This window comes from Ursus americanus, chromosome 6 (genome assembly GCF_024610735.1).
Source record: "Ursus americanus isolate L20-20 chromosome 6, mUrsAme1.1.p, whole genome shotgun sequence".
NCBI lineage: Eukaryota > Metazoa > Chordata > Mammalia > Carnivora > Ursidae > Ursus > Ursus americanus.
This window is the reverse complement of record NC_142132.1, coordinates 29,893,281-29,912,049: the sequence shown is the minus strand read 5'-3', so window position 1 is coordinate 29,912,049 and position 18,769 is coordinate 29,893,281. Positions and strand designations below refer to the sequence as shown.

The window sequence follows — 18,769 nt, the reverse complement described above, 5'->3', positions numbered from 1 at the left end:
CCCTTGGGGGTGGTATCGCCAGACACCATTCATTATGGAGACCAAACCACAGCGTCCACCGTCATTATCCTCCCCCAACCCAGACATTGTGCCCTTCTGCTCTTCTCCCTCTTTCCTCTCCAGATCGGCTCTCAGCAGCAACTTCGGAGGAGATCCATTGAACTCACTTACATTAAGGTGTGGACGAGCATGCCATTTCCACATCTGTTTTGCTGTGTTTACAAGTGGAGTTCTTCTGTCTGAATCAAGTCCATAGCCCAGCCCAGCCCCCATGATTTTGATTCAGTGGGTCTAAGGTGGGCGCCAGAGTCTGCCTTTCTAACTGGCACCTCAGGAGACCCTAACGCAGGTGGTATGTTGGACAACGCTTTGAGACTCTAGCTTTGCCTCTGTACTCAGAAACCTACATTCTTCCCTCAGTCACACACCTCTCTTGCTGTCCCCACCCACCATAATCACAGAAACCAGCCGTTTTCACGGGCGTTTCGTATTCTCCAGGCAGGTGTGGACCTTGACTACGGAATGATCTCTCGTTGTGTTTTTTAAATCTCTCTTCTGTCAACTTCATTAAAGATAAGGACCATTTGTTTTACTCTGTCTTTGACTTGGAGCGTATTTAGGACAGGTAGAGACACAAGTAGAAGCTACTAGATGCTCCTGCTGCAGAAACCAGCAGTGCCTGCCCTGCCCCTGGACAGAGTTGCCCGGAGCCACCAGTAACTGAAATCCTAGAGGCCGTGGCCCTTGGGCTTTGCAGCTCACCACCCCACCCCCAGAGCCCCTCACTCAGCTCCCCAAACTCATCCCCACTTTTCTGTGGCTCCTCTCTGGAACTTTATGTACGCTTTTTCTTTGTTAACAACTTTCGTTGTATTCTTCTTCTTTTTTTTTTTTTAAAGATTTTATTTATTTGTTTGACAGAGAGAGAGACAGCTAGCGAGAGAGGGAACACAAGCAGGGGGAATAGGAGAGGAAGAAGCAGGCTTCCAGTGGAGGAGCCTGATGTGGGGCTCGATCCCAGGACCCTGGGATCACGCCCCAAGCCGAAGGCAGACGCTTAAGGACTGTGCCACCCAGGCGCCCCTCGTTGTATTATTCTTATTGCTGAAGTCATAAATGCGTGTTGAGAAAACTTGGAAAATATAAGCAAAAAAATTTTTTTTCACTAGTAACTGCCAATCGGCTATAACCACTGTTACCATTTTGGTGTAAGTCCTTCCATTCTTTTTAATATATGTAATTTCACATACTTTTTTAGAAACAGAAGCTGGAGCACAGAGCACTTGCTGTTCTGTAACCTTTTCTCGCTGTTTTGTGGACATCTCTCCACATTGGTCAGCTTACAGAGCGGCTGCCACAGACACACGGATTTTATTTAGCCTTTCTCCTGCCGGCGTACATTGAGTTTGTTTCTAGCTTTCCCTGTTTAAAACCGTGCCGAGTTAAACAGCTTCATAGATGAACCTTCGCCACATACATTCTTGGAAACCAAATATCTGAGCCAAAAGGATGCACATTTTTGACTGTTTTGGTACCACACCAAATGCCCTCCAGAAAGTTTGTACCAATTTGTGCAGCATATGAGAGTGTTCACACCCTTTCTACTGCCCAGTGTTTTTGACTCAACTAACTATAAAACATCGTGGTTTTTTTAAGTAACTGAAATTAAAAATATTCATCAATTTGCTTTTATGTTTGGATTAAAACCTTCCTTTTTGGTTTTTGTCTGTATCTTTGCCTAAATTATAAGCATCAGACTGTAGGGATCCAGACATTTTGGCATGTCTCTTACACACGCTTGCCTTGGCCCCGGAGAATTTTGCGGGGTCTTTTCCTGCCGTATTTGACTCACTGCTGGAGCGAGCCGGCGCGGGGCCCCGAGGTGCTGTGGCTGCCCCCTGCTGGCCCCAAGTGTCATGACAGCTGCGAAGACAACTGTTGGCTCCTGCTGCCTTTCCCTTACATCAGCCCTCCCTATTCCCACCACCCATTCTGATGTTTTCTACTTCCTTCCGTCTGCAAGAACCAGCATACGGGATAAGGAATTTTTACACCGTTGTATCCTGGGTGACTGCAGACGCTCTTAATGATGCAGACGCGCACTTGCTTTGTGTCCCATCTGTGGGTGGGTCTAGAATAGTTGGAAAGCATTCTGCTGTCCACATGCAGGGGAGGGGACTCTGAAAGCCAGATATGTGAGCAGAGCATCCTTCAGGTGATGACTTTGAAAGGGGACACCTTGGGGCTATTATTATCTTACCGAGACAGTGAGAGGCATGTGTACACGGGTATACCTCAGGTATCCTCAATTGTCAGGAACAGAGCCAAACCCCATCTGATGGGTCGGGGTTTGGGGGGATCTGAGCAGGAACAGCAGATGTCCTGAAGCCTAGTCTCTTTCTTCTTTAGGAAGCCTCTTTCTTAAAACCGGATGCTCTCGGTTTCGAAAGTACTGACAAGCCTTCTCAACCCTCAGGGGATTAAGAACCCGTTAGCTGGGCCTGACCTCTACCCATAGGAGCCACAAGTAGACAGGGACCAGTAAGAAGTGACATCTGGTCAAGAGGAAGGAGACAGGAAAACTATAGAAATCAGTTCAAGAGGTTAAAAAGACAATGAGGTCACCGAGTGGAGGGGCAGAAGCCCCACACCACCCAAGGTCCTTGAGGGTATCACTGCATGACTGTGAACCCTGGTTGATCAGAGTTCTTGCTAAAGGACCAGAGAAATCATGAAGCAGAGCTATTTCTTTGATCCAAGCAGAAACACCTCCAAGCCAAACTTTCACAAAAAACATTCAGACAAGACTGTAATCATCTGTCCCACCAGCGCATCCTTTCTCTTCCACAATCTTAAGCCCCTGATTGATTGATCTGCTTTTGATGTTTGTGGCTGATGTGAGGTAGGGATTCTATTTCATGTTTTCCTATGTAGGAGAACCTATAGCCCTAACACCGTTTATCAGTAGTCTGTTGTAAAGAAAAATCTCTTGTGTTTCTCCTCTACTGATCACACAGTATACTTCTGACCCCAGTTGGATGGGTGTTTTTCCCACACCAAACAATTCTCCAATTTTCTCTGGATGCAACTGGTGTCCTACAGTTCTGTTCAATTCTGACACTACCTGGAGTGAATGCAGACCCCACATGTTAAGGGCTCACCCCCCCAAGACTGCCCCCAGCTGAAAGTAGTGGGTCCCGAGGTGACCCACAACTTCCGTCCAACTTGGCTACAGATTAGAGGTTCCCATGGCCCTCTCCTTGGGTTCATTAATTTGCTAGAGCAGCTCAACAGAACCTAGGAAAATAGTTTACTTACTACTGCTGATTTATTACAAAGGACGTTTTACAGGATACAAATGAATGGCCAGATGAAGAGATACATGAGGTCTGGAAGTGTCCCGAGCACAGGGACTTTTGTCCCATACTTGGGGTGCACCAGCCTTCCAGCACATGGATATGTTTACCAACCTGGAAGCTCTCCAAACCCCATACTTTGGGATTTTTGTGGAGGCTTCATCACATAGGTATGACCAGTTATGAACTCAATTTACAGCCCCTCTCCCCTCACCAGAGAATGGGGGACAGGGCTGAAAGTTCCAAGCTTATCATAGAGCTCACCAAGAGCCCCTTCATTAGAACAAAAGACACTTGTATCACTCAGGAAATTCCAAGGGATTTAGGAGCTCCGTATCAGCTATTCCTATCACTCAGGAAATCATAAGGGTTTTAGGAGGTGTGTATCAGGAACCAAATATATATATTTATATATATATAGTTATTTCACATCCATCTTACACACCATCTGCAATGTTCCTGCTCTTTTTAATCACATTTCCGTCTATGCTGGGTCTGTGTCTGGGTTCTCCGTTCTGTCCCATCGACCCGTTTGTCTGTCCCTGTTCCAGTACTCACTATAGCTTTATAATTCGTGTAGGTAATGGTAGTGCAGGTTCTCCTACCTCATTCTGCTCTAGGGGTGGCTTTGTTGTTCTATATAAGCTTTAGAATCAGCTTCTCAAGTTCTCGGAGGTGGGGGGCGGGGGAAGCTTCCCAGTTAGGAATCTTAGTGGAATTGCATTAAATTTATCGGACAATTTAGAAAATGGACATTTTTATGATCTCTTCGAATATTATTTCATCCCCGTTCTTCCTGTTGTAGCCTCCTGGAAATTCTGATTTAAAATGTTGGACCCTTTAAGTTTCGATTATTGTATTTTCCATTTCTAGAAGTCCTGTATGGTTCTTTTAGTTTCTGTTTGGTCGTTCTCTATAATGTCTTTTTCCCTGTTCATATTGTTAAGACTCACTTATTTCTTAAACTTGGTATTTCATAATCTGTGTCTGATAAATCCCATATCTGAAATCTTTGTCAGTCTGATTCTTCCGTCTGCTGTTTTCCCAGGCCCTGGCTCCTATTGCCTTGTTTCCTTGTATGTTGTGACTAAAAAAACAAAAAAACTATGACCTTATCACTTATTTTCCTTGGAACTTTATCCTGGGAATTCTTTGAGGCCTAGTTTAAAGTTGTTTTTCCACAAAGAGGATTTGCATTTCTTTCTGCTAACTCAGGAGCGCTTTAAATTGAATGTCTGACTTTGAGAGTTTTCTGCCGCCCAGCAGGAGGGCCGTTTGTGGATTCAGTCTGACCTGAGGTGGAATCCTCACTGTCACCTACTGTGTGACCTCAGGCAAGTCATTTGACCTCTCTGCCTGTCCCATCATCTGTGAAAAACGCTTGATTTCGGCTCAGGTCGTGCTGTCAGGGTGGTGAGGTGCAGCCCGGCTTTGGGCTTTGTGCTCAGCGGGGAGTCTGCCTGCGGCTCTCTCTCCCTCTCCGGCCCCCAGCCTCCCAGCCCTGCTCACGCACGCGCGCGCACTCTCAAATACAGAAGTCTTTCAAAAAGATAATATGAGCTCAACTGTACTGCGAGAAATGGGGGAAAGGAAATGGTTGAGGTGTGGAATTCTGGCGCCGTTTCTTCCGCAGCGGCGCAGACAGCAGTGAGAGGACGGCCCTAGCGCTCAGGACGGCTTCTCTGAAGCAGGTGCTCGTGTGGCCTCAGGCAAACGATGGCTCTCCTGGTCTCAGTTGGCCCATCTGCTGGGTTTCGTGGACCAGATGAACAGTGGGTGTCAAGCGCCCGCCCTGCCCCATAAACGGCCGCCGTTATTCTCACACGTTGACATCGTTGCCAGGTTGTGAGGAAGACTGAGCATGTACTCCTTTATAATCAAAGAAGGAGGCGATGTGTGCTCTGCTGACAATAGTTTACGTCCCCAGGTGGGGTGTGTGCAGTTTCCAGACTCTTCCCTGACGCTGCGGGGGAGAGAAGCCCTGAGACCTGAGTACTGCGAGTACTGCGAGTACTGCGAGTACTTGGGAGCCGAGGCTAGGGAGGGGGAGGGGTGGGAGGGTGCTGGCAGGGGAGGGAGGGAGAGAGAGCAGGCCGCAGCCTGGCTCAGAGGCACTCAGCCTGTCCCTCCCGTCCCGCCCAGGACGCAACGAGCCCCTGAAGAAGGAGCGGCTGAAGTGGAAGAGTGACTACCCCATGACTGACGGGCAGCTGCGGAGCAAACGGGACGAGTTCTGGGACACAGCACCCGCCTTCGAGGGCCGCAAGGAGATCTGGGACGCCCTCAAGGCCGCCGCCTATGCAGCTGAGGCCAACGACCATGAGCTGGCGCAGGCCATCCTGGACGGCGCCAGCATCACCCTGCCTCATGGTGAGCGGGCAGGGCCGGGCTTTATGCCCCTGCTGTGGGGGCCCTCGGGCTGCTTCCGGTGGAAGGGAGCCGCAGGCCGGCCTCGCACTGGGCGTTTTTATCCAAGTTGCTAGGTGGCCAGGGTGCCCATTTGCTTGTTGATTCACACAACCCTTACCGAGCATGGACCAGGAGTGGGGACACAAACGAAAATGAGACACCGTCCCCGCTTGTCTAATGAAGGGATAGAAAGGCACCAACCAACCTCAAAGCAGTGTGATGAGAGCAAGCTGGAGTTGCTCAGGGTACTTTGGGATCACAGAACATCTGAGGTACTAACCTTCTGTTGGGTGTTATTATGTGGTAGGCACTGAGCTAGAAGCTTCTCCTGTAGTATCTCATTTAAGCTCATAACAGCCTCGTGGGGCCATGTAAAGTAGAGGGGGACAGTGGAACTCTAGAGTCACAGACTTGGGTTTTAACAAATGTCTCTATTTTGGTAGTATACCCCTGAGCAAGGAGCTTCTCGATTTTAAAGTCTCAGGAACCTACAACTGTAAAGTGGGATACCCTCCTCATAGGATTATTGTTAGGACTCAGCAAGATATGCAGAACAGACTTTAGTCCAGTCCTGGAACTTAGTAGGTGCTCAAGATACAATAAATCTATTACTGTGTGCAACACATAGTACGGGAAGGAAACTGAGGCCCACCAGGGTATATAAGCCATGAAGAGTAGGGCCTGAGCTTTCTCATTCACCCTTGTAACCCCAGCACCCAGTGCATATGCTCAGGAAAGAGTTGTTGAGTGAGCAAATGGAAAGTTACGTAGTTAGCCAGCGTTGAACAAGCTAGTACCTGCTGGAGCTGAGTACCGGCCCGCATCTTCCTGATTCTACCTTGAACTCCTCCCAGCTGTCTGTCACAGAGAAACCTGACTGTAGGGTGGGTTCGGGGACTGTGGGGTGGCCATAACAGGTGCATTGGTTCGCTTAGGCTGCTCTGACAAAATACCACAGCCTGGGTAGCTTATTACACAATAGAAATTTCTTTCTCATAGTTCGGGAGGCTGGGAAGCCCAAGACCTAGGTGCGAGCTGATTTGGTTTCTGGTGAGGGCTCTCTTCTTGGCTTGTAGACGGCCACCTGCTTGCTGTGTCCTCACATACATACTGGGAGAGCATGCCCCAATGTCTCTTCTTAGACACCAGTCCTGTTGGATTGGGGCCCCACCCAGATGACCTCATTTAACCTTAATGACTCTCGTATGGGCCCCTGCCTCCAAATTACAGTGACATCGGGGGTCAGGGCTTCAACAGAGAAACTGTGGGGGTCCCCAAACAGATGCTGACCGCCCCGCTTTTCACCCAGGCACCCTCTGTGAATGCTATGATGAGCTGGGCAATCGCTACCAGCTGCCCATCTACTGCCTGTCGCCGCCCGTGAACCTGCTGCTGGAGCACACCGAGGAGGAGAGCCTGGAGCCGCCTGAGCCCACGCCCGGTGTGCGCCGTGAGTTCCCCCTGAAGGTGCGCCTCTCCACGGGCAAGGACGTGAGGCTCAGCGCCAGCCTGCCCGACACGGTGGGGCAGCTGAAGAGGCAACTGCACACCCAGGAAGGCATCGAGCCATCCTGGCAGCGGTGGTTCTTCTCCGGGAAGCTTCTCACAGACCGCACGCGACTCCAGGAAACCAAGATCCAGAAAGATTTTGTCATCCAGGTCATCATCAACCAGCCCCCGCCGCCCCAGGACTGAGGATCCCGCGGACCCCTGGGAAGGGAAGCCACGGAGTCCTCTGCGGGGCTAAGAGGTCTCCCGGCTGAGCACTAGGTCCCCCCACCCTGCTGCTGCCTCTGAGTGCTGTTACTTTCTTCAGGGGCGCCTCCTGCCATGTGGCTGCTGGGCAAGCCGTGAAGGGACCCTGCCTCCCAGGGGCCCCGGGGGGCCACCAGTGCCCCGCACCCAGGAAGCAGTGCTGCCACACACAGGCTTTGCCAACCTTGTCAGAGAAAAGGCAAACGGGGGCATTCCACCCTGCCTCTCTCCCGCAGCAGGTTCGAGCCACAGAGGGCCAGCCCGGAGGCCCCTGGAGCCCAGATCTGTCATCTGGTGCCGCCGGCTGTGCTCACTCCGGTTTTCTGCTCAGGGTCTGAAGCAGCTGCTGTCCCCTTCCCTGCCCCCACTCCCTGACTCTGCCCTGGGCCCAGTGCCAGTCCCCTGGAGGGGAGGGGATGGCTCGTGAGCCCCAGGGGCAGGGAGCCCGAGGCCGGCCTCTGCCTCTCCCTGCCCCCCAGCACAATTGGCAGAGATGGAGCGGGCGGGTGGCTGGACGGCTGTGCTGTTGTGGCAGGGGTCTGCACAGGGCCATCTCCCGGCTGTAACCCAAGCGGTGGGGGGTCTGCAGCCTGGTCATGGCCCACCACAGGTCCCTGTGTACAGACATATCTGCATATTTATCAATAAAGCCTTTTGCTCCTTCTTTCTCTCTTGCCTAGCTTTGACTTTGGGCTCCCCGGCGGCTCCGTGGAGCCCCAGAGCCAGTTCTAGTTGTGGGAGCAGCTCGAAGCAGAGAGTAAAGAGCCTCGAACTCCTCGTGTTCCAGGCCCTGTGTTCTCATGGGTCCTCAGGAAAAACACTTAACCTCTGAGCCTGCTTTGCTTATCCTTACTGTGGAGACGATGCCGCTTGCCCTGTCTCTTCCCTCAGTTGCTGGGAGGATTAAATGGGATAACAGATGTGAACGTGCTTTGAAGGCAGAGGCAGCATCTCAGGAAGGGGGCGTGAGTAATCTGTTGGTCTGCTCCTGTGGCGGGAGGGTGCTTGCCGGCGCTCCAGCACCTGAGCAGGGCCCTCAGGACTGAGGTATGCGCCCAAATCCTGGAGAGGCTGCGCTGCGCCCTCCGGGATGTGAAAGCAAAATCTCGGACAGATTTAGATTGCGAGCACGTGTCGGCTTACCAGCAAGGGAACCAGAGAGAAAAAGGAGCCAGTGCCTGGCCTTCCTTCGGGGAAGGGGTGCCTATCGTCCGAGGGGTCCTCCGATAAAGTGCGTTAGCTAAGGGCCAGCCACACGAGCGTTAGGAATGGCAGAGCTGTGGCGTCTGTGCTCACTGGTAGGTTAAACCTGAGTCATGACGACCCAGGGCTCGCGCCCACCGTTCCAGGTGGGGAGCTGAGCAAGTTCAGCTCTGCAACTTCTCCATTGAGAGTGTTTTCCTTCTCAGCGAGCATAGCCAGACCCTGGTCAGGGTGGCCTGACGAGGAAACCAGGAGGAAAGGATGATCAAGAGCTGGTCGCCACCCGGGCTCAGTTGGCACTGCACTCTGGCCCTATTAAGGTGGCTTCCTGACACCCTTCTTGAAGCAAGATCTTTTAAATTTTGCAGAGCCTCGTGAGACAGACAGATGGTCAAGGTTTGTCCGAGGTTAATGGACATGCAGCCACATACAGCAACGCCTCACTAGGGGGCGCTGTGGGACCCTGGAGAGGCAAAGGCCTGCACGAGCTGTGGGCAAAGAGGGAGGCACCTGCTCTTAATCCTGCCCACCACCTTGACACTCCAGCCCAGACCCAGCAGAGTCTGCCCCACTGCAGAGCAAGCAGGGCCTGTTCACAGGACAGCTGGAGACACAGGCCTCTATTGGGTCCCCACAGTTGGCTTTCAGTTCCCCTCATTGGCACTGGTTGGGCAGTTTCCAGGCGTCCAGCAGGTGGCACTGTCAACAGGGTTAGGGGCCGCCAGTGGGTCCTTTGCGCGGCCCAGCCGCCTTGGCTAAGGCCCAGCTGGACCCAAGCACTCAGGACGGAGGCTAGGCAGGCTCCTTCCTGCAGCCCTGTTCTGGGGGCGCTGGGCCCTTCAGCTCTGATAGGCCAGGAGGTGGGGGGACAAACTGTCCCTGCTTCCCCCAGCTCCCTGGGGCTGCCTGGGGTGAAGGTGACAGGTGGGGGAGGCAGGTGGAGAATTGGGCCGGTGAGCTCATGGCAAAGGCGTCTGGCGGGGTGGGGGTGGGTGTCCTGGCTTATAAAGCCCCCGAGGCCCTGTGGTCTGCAGAGGCTGGCTATAGACGGCACCATGGAGGGCTCTGAGGCGGTGCAGAGGGCCACGGCGCTTATCGAGGAGCGGCTGGCGCAGGAAGAAGAGAATGAGGTATGGGCACGAGTGTGGGGACCCAAGGGGATTCTAAGGAGATCCAACTCTACTGCCAAGGGAGGTAAGAGCCTGGCTGCCACATCTGTAGTGGGAAGGAGGACAGGTGTCCCCAGGGACCCAATGGCTTCATTCCAGCTCCAGGGTGTTCCTGGTGGAGGGGGTTGCTGGCAGTGGGAGACTGAGGCTTCATCCCCCAAGAACTGAGACACAGTGGGATAGGCAAGTGGATATAGCCCGGACTGGGCTCCTGAGATCCTGCCACCCACCTGGACCTCGAGGCGGGCCAGGCTGCGCAGAGGACAGCTGGGGTACTGCCTGAGAATGTGGGAGTGTGAGGCCCTGAGATCTCCCAGCTGCTGGCTGGCAGGCTGAGATGGGAGAAACTCCAGCATTTGGTCCCTGAAGAAGAATAAAGACTGAGAGCAGAGCGAGGAAGGGGTGCTGGGGAAGAAAGCATGTGTTTTCTCAGGACTACCAGCCACACCTGGGGAGGTCTTTGGAGCATGCAGCTCTGGGCAGTTGCATTTTCTCAGGAGTAAAGACGTGTGGGGGGAAGGTGCAGGCTTGTCTACTCTTCATTCTATTTAAACTAATATTTGACTTAGTGTCGGCTCTGCCAAGTGCCAGTAGGGCCAGCCCCTACCTCCTCCTTACCAGCCCTACAGTCATTGTAGCCAGCATCCGTCAGGCGCGCATCCACAGAGAAACAGGCAGAGTGAAGCAATGGTGAAATAGAGCTGTTAAGTCAGCAGGGAAGGGGCACAAAAGGTAGGTGAGTTGCTCTGACTGTGGGTGCTCAAGGACTCTTGGGAATGGGAGAGCATTTGAGTGGGGCCTTCAAGGCTGGTGGGAAGAGATCAGGAAGGGAGGGAATTCCAGGCTAAGGAAAAGACAGGCACTAAAGTTTGGGCGAGTGATGGTGGGACTGTTGTGAGAAAGTCTGATAGTAGGTAGGGGCTAGAGCTGGGCACAAACCAGCGAGGGCCATGGGAAAGACATTCTTTGGGCAGTGGGGAGCCACTAAGTGTTGCTGAGTGAGGGCGAGTGGTGCCATCTGACCTATTTTAGGAAGGCAGCTCTGACAGCCTGAGAAGGACACACTGGAGGGGAAAGACTGGCCCTAACAGGAATGGGAGGGAGGAGATAAATCAGTTTGGAGGTAGGCTCCATTCAAAAAAAGGGTGACTGAATGGGGGTGAGGAAGCGGGAAGGACCAGCAGAAGAGATGAGGACTAGACGCAGTGGGGGGGGGCAGGTTTGTGGGGGAAGAGCTTGGGCTGAACCCACTGAGTCCAGGCTGGGGCACTCCTGGATCTCCAGGAATGCCACTTCTCCCCTGGGGCCAGGTAGGTGAGTCATGCTGCTGTGCCACTGCTGGAGTGCTGCCGCTGGACACACACGCCTTCAGCAAGGGGACACGGAGCAGTCCTCATCCATTCATTCACCCAACAAATATAGCAGCGGGGCTGTCGGGACACTGGGTGCCCAGAGAGCCAGCCTTCCCACCGAGTGCCTCCTACGTGCCTGGCACTGTGCTAAGCACTGTACAGGCATTCTTTCATTTAATCTGTACAACGATCTGCAAAGTAAGGTGGGAGTTTGTTTTGTTGTGTTTCACCAACTAGCACCCAATGCAATAAACACTGAGTACTTATTGTATGTCAGCCCCCAAAGACAAATCTGAAGCAAAGGACTAGACAGTCTGGGTAAGGCATGGGTGAGCACAAGAGTCTCTAGCTGTTCCCAGCAGGTGCCAGCCCAGCAAGGTTCTCAGAGGGTAGCCTCTGTCCAGCCTGTTGTGGGAGGCAAAGAGAGCCCGGAAGCTCCGGGCTGGGGCTCTGTCGTGGGAGCATACTAGGTCAGGTCATCACTGAGGACTTAGGGGTGGACAGAGATGCTGAGCCCCCCTGTCGTGATCCATTCACTCATCCATTCATTTATTCTCCAACATTCACTGAGCACCTGTTATATGCTAGGCCCTGTCATAGGTGCTAGTGTTACCAAGATGATTACGACCCAAGCCCACCCTCTGGGTGCTCTAGGAGTAACCCAGCCAGGGTCCCACATGCGGTAGTAGCTGCAGCCCAAGGTCATCCCTTGTTCCTGGAAGATGCAGTGTTTCAGGTGAGGCCAACACTGGGGATACCTCAAACCATGAAAGCCCAACATGAGCACCAGGACCTGCCAAGTGAAGACCTGGGAAATCAGCCCTCAAAGTAGCCCTGGAGCTGTATAGCACCAGAGCTCAGAGGGAAAGGCAAAAGGCAGCTGAGAGCTCTGTAAGGGTGGCCATTCCTCCCCAGCCGCCATCTGGACTCTGCACCCTCAACCCGGGGTGAAGGTTCCTGGCACACAGAGATGGGGTGCCAGCACTTCGAAAAAAAAGTGGCTTCCTTTAAAACAGAGGAAGAAGCCATGAGAAGCAGTCCAGGCCAGTCAAAACTACCAATGGAGAGGAGACTTGGAAGGCGTTTCACCCATATAATTACAAGGAGAATACAGGGAGTGCCAAGTCCCTTCAAACGGAAGGCAGGTAGCTGTGGCCCCATCCCTCAGATTCCCTGACAACACGTTTCCAGCTCCAGGATTGCATGGAGCAGTAAAATCTGAGAAAAAAAGTTGGTATCTGAGAATTGTCAAATTTTTGTATTGACACATAAATCTATTTAAAAAATAACTATCAACTCTTACTACAATCATTTCATCAATTTGAATTTTTAATGGCAACAAAGAAATCACCATCACCATCACCACCATCTCGGTGCTTTTAAAGTGAATATATTTAATTTCATGAAAACTCATTCCAGTAGCCCTTAAATTTGTCTTGCTGAGGACACACGCCCGTCAGCGGACAGGTGTTTGAGCTGAGGTGGGGGTAGGGCTGAGTTAGGGAACTATGCGGAGCTTGGCTCTGGCCTGGGGCTCTCCAGGACCAGTCAGGAGTGGGGCTCAGAAGGACTCCGAGGTCACACAGTAGGAGGTGCTTGGAGTTTCCTTGGAGTGGGTTGGGGAGGGGCTACCTGCCTCCCTGGGTGCTGTGGGCAGGTCGTGGAGCACGTCCTCTCCTTGGCTCACCAGAAACTCCGAGGAACCGCCCAGCAGAAGCTGCCCATGGACATGCTGGTGTTGGAGGATGAGAAGCACCATGGGGCTCAGAGTCCCGCCTTACAGAAGGTGAAGGTAAGTGTGAGGAGAACCCAACCTCCGGCTCAGGGCACAGGACAGGCAGTTATGGCTTTGCTCCCCCTAGTGAGGTATTTGAACCAGTATCTCAGCACTCCCCCGACCCCCCCACCCCCCACCCCCGCCACCCCGGAACATTCTAGCAATGCAGAATCTCGGCCCCACCCCCAGACCTGCTGAGTCAGAATCTGGAATCTGCATGTGTACAAGTTCCCAGGGGACTGACTCATTTTGGAAGCCCCAGCTGATGGGGTAGCAATACAGCAGAAAGCCACGCCCGTGTTAAGGGGCAGGTTGCGCGTGCTGACAGGCGAGACCTCCGTGCGGCTAAGAGGAAACCAGAGTTTCCACAGCACTGCTGTGGAGGATGATCCCACGGGACGCTTGCCTGAAGGGCATCACCCAAGCTGTAATAGAAGCAACCTCTGGGAGAGAAGGGCTTTCTCTTCATACCTTTTATGTTTCTGTATTACATGTTTTAAAAATTTATTTATTTTAGAGAGAGAGAGCACGAGCGGAGGGAGGGGCAGAGGGAGAGGGAGAAGCAGACTCCCCACTGAGCAGGGAGCCTGATTCAGGGCTCAATCCCAGGACCCCGAGATCATGACCTGAGCTGAAGGCAGACGCTTCACGGACTGAGCCACCCAGGCACCCCTGTTTCTGTATTCCTTTTAGGATCTCTCACACACACAAATGAAATTACATGGAAAGCTGAGGATTCAGATTCCATTCTGAGGGCCTGGGCTAAGGGTTACCTCTGAGATTCCCTCCTCCTACCTTTCACCTACATGAAGGCTCAAAGCTGGCAGCTTCCATGCAGTCCCCTCAAGTCTCCCCTTGTCCCCTGATCGGAGCCATCTGTGTCCCGGTCTCATCTGCTTCTCCTAGTCCTGGGCAGGAGAGCTAGACCTGGATTCTGTCTCTCCTGAGAAGTTCTCCCTATCCTCCTCCCCCAGCTCAGCTCAGGGGCCCCAAGGCCCCAGCACGGCGTTTGACAAGCCACCTCTATGCAGGGCCAAGAGCGTGTGCGCAAGACATCCCTAGATCTTCGGCGGGAGATCATCGATGTGGGTGGGATCCAGAACCTCATCGAGCTTAGGAAAAAACGCAAGCAGAAGAAGCGGGAAGCACTGGCGGCCTCCCAGGAGCCACCTCCAGAGCCCGAGGAGATCGTAAGGATCTTGGGGAGGACCCCTGTGTTGGCAGGGGGCGGGGGGAGCCCACGAGGGCCTCTGGTCACTGCAGGGCAGCCCATCATGACTGGATTCCTGCCTTCCAGACTGGCCCTGTGGAAGAGGAGACATTCCTGAAAGCGGCAGTGGAGGGGAAAATGAAGGTCATTGAGAAGTTCCTGGCCGATGGGGGTTCCCCGGACACCTGTGATCAGGTGATGTTCTGCCCGCACCTGCCCCTGCCTCCCTTTCAGAGTTGCCACTCCCACTCCGCCCACTTGTGAGCCTGTTTGAGAACAGACATTGGGTGTCCTTTGGTGGGGGGGCTCAGAAGATTTGGGATGCCCCCTTGCCTGCGCAGGAATTTATCTAAGTCCTTAGGCCCTTTTCAACTTGAACTACCTCCACATAACAAATGTCATGTGGTCTTCTAGGGAAGAAAAAGGACTGGAACTGCCAAACCAAGAATTTGGGGCTCAAATCCCATCTCTATCACTCCCTAGCTGTGTGACCTTTGGCTAGCTCCGCACCTCAGTTTCTTCCTCTGTAAAATGGCCTGCTTCCCTCAGAGCATGTCACAGGGATCAAACGGAATATTAATGCCTCGATTAGTATTTACTGAATGAAGGAAAAAACTATAAAGCACATGCTAGGATATGATACTGTTTTGTGTTGCATTGTATAATAATACACTTCCTTTTGAAACTTATTGTATTGTGGGAAAATACATATAACAGGAAATACGCAACTTCAGTCATTTTAAGTGTACGGTTCAGTGGCATTAATTGTATTTACCATGCTGTGCAACCATCACCCTTCATACTTTCCTGTTTCCCCTGAAAGTGCCTCTTTCATGTTAGCAGAGCACTCTTTCACACTCATCTCCCGGGATTAAGCAATTTAATGGTCACCCTCTTCAGCCTGCATCACTGTGGGCTTAGACTACATGGCCTTTCCATTCCTGAGACTCGGGAGTCTCAATCCTCTTGGTATATCCAAACACCTCCCGCCTCTGAGCACTGTGCCATGTGCTGAGAGTACGAAAAAGGAAAGACCAGAGTGGAGAGTAGAGGGAGACTGGCACATAACCAGATCTTGACCTCATGGCCTAAGTGTTTCAAGAGACCAAAGCAAAATGCTAAAGTTCATTCCTTCCTTGAATCCGTCATGGCCCTGGGCTAGGCACTCAGAGGAAACAGAGTCTAGTAAGATTTGGCCTGCCTTCCATCCTCTCACTGTGAAAGGTTCTCTGGGTCCCCTGGGGGCAGCTCTGGCCTAGAGGTTTCAAGATAATGGCACGTGAGCTGCCCTGCCTCTTGAAGGAGGAGCAAGAATTCATCAAGCGCTCATAGGAAGTGAGGGCAAAACGGGCATTCCCAGCAGAGGGAATGGCCCATGTCAAGGCCTAGCTTGAGGTGCTTGGGGGTGGGGGACAGTAATAAGGTCAGAGTTCCCAGGGCATAAGAGGGCTCCAAGGCTGGTCTGGATAGAACATGAAGTTGCTGCCAGAACATGGAAGCTATGGGGACCCAGCACAGGGGTTAGAACTGAAATGGGGTAAGGCCTGGTCTCAGCCTGAGGCCAGAGATCAGGCCCTGATAGTCTCTCTGGGGACAGTTCCGCCGGACAGCACTTCATCGAGCTTCCCTGGAAGGTCACATGGAGATCCTGGAGAAGCTTCTGGAGCGTGGGGCCACTGTGGACTTCCAGGATCGGGTGAGCAAGAGACACCTACTGGGTGGGAGGTAGGAGGTGGGCCCAGCACCAGTGGACCCCCTCTCCCTACAGACCTGTGCCAACCTGGGAGACAAACAGGCTTCCTCTGGGGCCAGGCCCCACCTCCAGTGGGTTGTATGGCCTGGGGCCATCCTTCGTAAACGTGGCTTGGACCTGAGGGTTCTCCTGCTCTGCTCGGTCCATTGCCCAGACACAGGCGTGCCCCTGCCCGTTCCCTGTCCCCTTTCCCTCAATTCCTCCTGCCCCCTTGGCTGGGGTCCTTTCCCCAGGGCACTTTCTCCCCTACAGCCCCATCTTTCCCTTCTAGCTGGACTGCACAGCCATGCATTGGGCCTGCCGCGGGGGCCACTTGGAGGTGGTAAAACTCCTGCAAAGCCGAGGAGCAGACACCAACATTAGGGACAAGGTGAGGCAATAATGTTCACAGGTATTAGGGTGGCAGGGGAGGGAGGGCAAGGGGCAGAGAACAGAAAAGCCCAGGAAGCAGGAAGATGGTGAGCTGGTCTGGTTTCTAGAGGGGTTGCAGAGCCCAAGGAGGGGTCTTTGCCATCACCTATAGGTCCTTGGGGGCCACCATCTGGGGATGGGAGCAGGAAGGACAGAGGAAAGGGGAAGAGAAGAAATTCACTACTTAGAGGGCTTTGGGATCACCCAAATGATGCGGGATTTGTTCATCCATGTCATTCTTCATCATCCTTTATCTACCTGTCCATCCATCCATCCATCCATCCATCCATCCATCCATTCATTTATTCATCTGTTTGCTTGTTTATTCATCCACCATTTTTCTATTCATTCATTCCTTTGTGTGTAACCTTGAACTAGTGACAGCCTCTGCGCCTTTGTGGTTTACCTGTCACATGTCTTACAGAATTCTTATATAATTAGATGGGGAAATGTATGTAAATTATGTTTTCAGCATAAGGCTGATGTTTTATAAGCTTTTGCCATGCCTGCCACAGAGTTACGTCTCAGTAAATGGCGTCTGTTATAACTATTAAAAGAAGGGCAGAGGAGTGAATAGCTGCTCACAGCTGGAGGAGAGGGGAACCACAGAAGGCCTCCCAGAAGACGAGGCATCTAATGCTCCAGCGGTAGACCACTGGACAGGATAGTGGAAATGGAAGCATTCCCAGTCCTTGCAGGGCTCAGGCCTTGGCACTAGGACTTGGGGAAGGGATTAGGCTGGAGTTAGGACAGCCTCCCTCCCAGAGGCACCACAGTCCAGGCCCCTTCCGCCAGCAGTTCCTGCTTCCTTCCCACGCAGCTGCTGAGTACCCCCCTGCATGTGGCAGTCCGGACGGGGCGTGTGGAGATTGTGCAGCACTTTCTTTCCCTGGGCCTGGACATCAATGCCAAAGACAGAGTGAGTGTCCCGCTTCCCTTCTGCTCAGCCACATCTGGGGGTGCAGGAAACCTGAGGGCTCCCACATGTCCCCGTGGGCCATACTGAGTGTCACATTGGCTCTAGGAAGGGGACAGTGCCCTGCACGACGCCGTGAGGCTCAACCGCTACAAAATCATCAAACTGCTGCTCCTGCACGGGGCTGACATGATGACCAAGAACCTAGTAAGTTCGCTGCTTCCCTGATTCAGTAATTAGTGTGCACCACTCACCCAGGCTCTGTGCTAGGCACTCAGAGGAAATACAGAAGTAAGCGAGCCTCAGCCTGCCCTCAGAGCACACTCACAGTGGAGGGGCTCTCTGGGACCCCTGGGAATTTGGGGCCCACCCACCTTCCCAGCTCTCGCTATGCTTATCTCTGTCCAGAGTGCAAGTACAGAGAAACGGCCAGAAAAGACAGTAAGAGGACTTCCCAAAGGCCCCCAAATAGATCAAAGAGGGTCCTCATGTCCAGGCCCAGGGAAGGCCAAAATCATGGAGGAACACAGCTGGAAGGAACCTAAGCCTTGGTTGGCATGACCACCCCTAGCACGCTGTGTGGGCCTAGAGTTCCCTCAGGGTCCTACGTGCCCTAGTCCAAGCTCTTCTTTGGGGCCCTGAGCAATCATGAAAGAGAGGAGAATGGGAGGGTCCCCCTGACTCAAGAAAGAGTAAGGGGATAATGGGAAAGTCAGGAAGATATGGGAAGGCGGTGGGTGGAGGTTTCTCAACCAGGATATTATTGACATTTTGGGCTGGATAATTGTTTGTTGTGAGGAAACTGTCCTGTACATTATAGGATGTTTAAGTACCATCCCTGGCCTCTATCCACCAAATGTCAGTAGTTCCCACTCCCCTGATTGTGACAACCACAAACATTCTAGATGTTGCCAGTTGCTCCTGGTTGGAACCCCTGGTATATAGATGAGGGAACCTTCTGGTACAAACTTCTGAACAGTGACCAGATCTCCTCTTGGTGCCCCCAGGCAGGAAAGACCCCCACGGACCTGGTGCAGCTGTGGCAAGCTGACACCCGGCAGGCTCTGGAGCACCGGGAGCCGGAGCCAGGATCAGAGCCGGAGCCAGGGTCAGAGCAGAACGGGCTGGAGGGTCCTGCCGAGAGTCGGCAGGAGCCCCCCCAGCTGGTGCCAGCCCAGTAAACACCCGGCCAGGCCAGCTGGGCACCCGGCTGTCCCCTGCGTGCAGCCAGAGGGTCATAAGAACGGCCCCGAGGGCTGGGGACCCCATCATTCCTCTGCATACAATCCGGGACGCCCACAAGCTACCGCAATAAAAAAGTCGTTTTTGCTATTGGTGATGTTTGTTTCTATTTGTGTCTGAAATGTTTAGGAATGAAGGAAAACGGAGCAAGGGTAGGTTCAGGGAAGAGGGGAGCTTGGAGCCCTTCGGTCCCAGCCCTGTGGCTTTTCCTACCGA

General features: G+C 52.9%; 2 protein-coding genes across 3 annotated transcripts in view; both read left to right on the top strand.

The window, feature by feature from the left end:
• UBTD1 (ubiquitin domain containing 1) overlaps positions 1-8,184 on the top strand; it is a 52,638-nt gene extending 44,454 nt beyond the window's left edge. For both annotated transcript variants that reach the window (XM_087862840.1, XM_045784956.2), the window contains 2 exons: positions 5,499-5,726; positions 7,075-8,184. In XM_087862840.1, the coding sequence (XP_087718966.1) occupies positions 5,552-5,726; positions 7,075-7,460 (561 nt within the window). In that variant the 5' untranslated portion in view covers positions 5,499-5,551 and the 3' untranslated portion in view covers positions 7,461-8,184. The remainder of the gene's footprint in view (positions 1-5,498; positions 5,727-7,074) is intronic.
• Positions 8,185-9,545: 1,361 nt separating this feature from the next.
• Positions 9,546-18,643, top strand: ANKRD2 (ankyrin repeat domain 2). Its single transcript, XM_045784955.2, has 9 exons — positions 9,546-9,853; positions 12,935-13,036; positions 14,053-14,211; positions 14,319-14,426; positions 15,829-15,927; positions 16,256-16,354; positions 17,216-17,314; positions 17,420-17,518; positions 18,319-18,643. Exons 1-9 carry the CDS (start codon positions 9,779-9,781, stop codon positions 18,490-18,492), a joined length of 1,014 nt encoding a protein of 337 aa, XP_045640911.2. The 5' UTR covers positions 9,546-9,778; the 3' UTR covers positions 18,493-18,643.
• The last annotated feature ends 126 nt before the right edge of the window (positions 18,644-18,769 follow it).

Excerpts from the sequence above, each read along its gene's own strand:
- ANKRD2 (XM_045784955.2), top strand. The coding sequence starts at position 9,779 with ATGGAGGGCTCTGAGGCGGTGCAGAGGGCCACGGCGCTTATCGAGGAG. Across the intron at positions 9,854-12,934 it reads CGCAGGAAGAAGAGAATGAG|AAACTCCGAGGAACCGCCCA; the intron begins GTATGGGCACGA and ends TTGGCTCACCAG. Across the intron at positions 16,355-17,215 it reads ACACCAACATTAGGGACAAG|CTGCTGAGTACCCCCCTGCA; the intron begins GTGAGGCAATAA and ends CTTCCCACGCAG.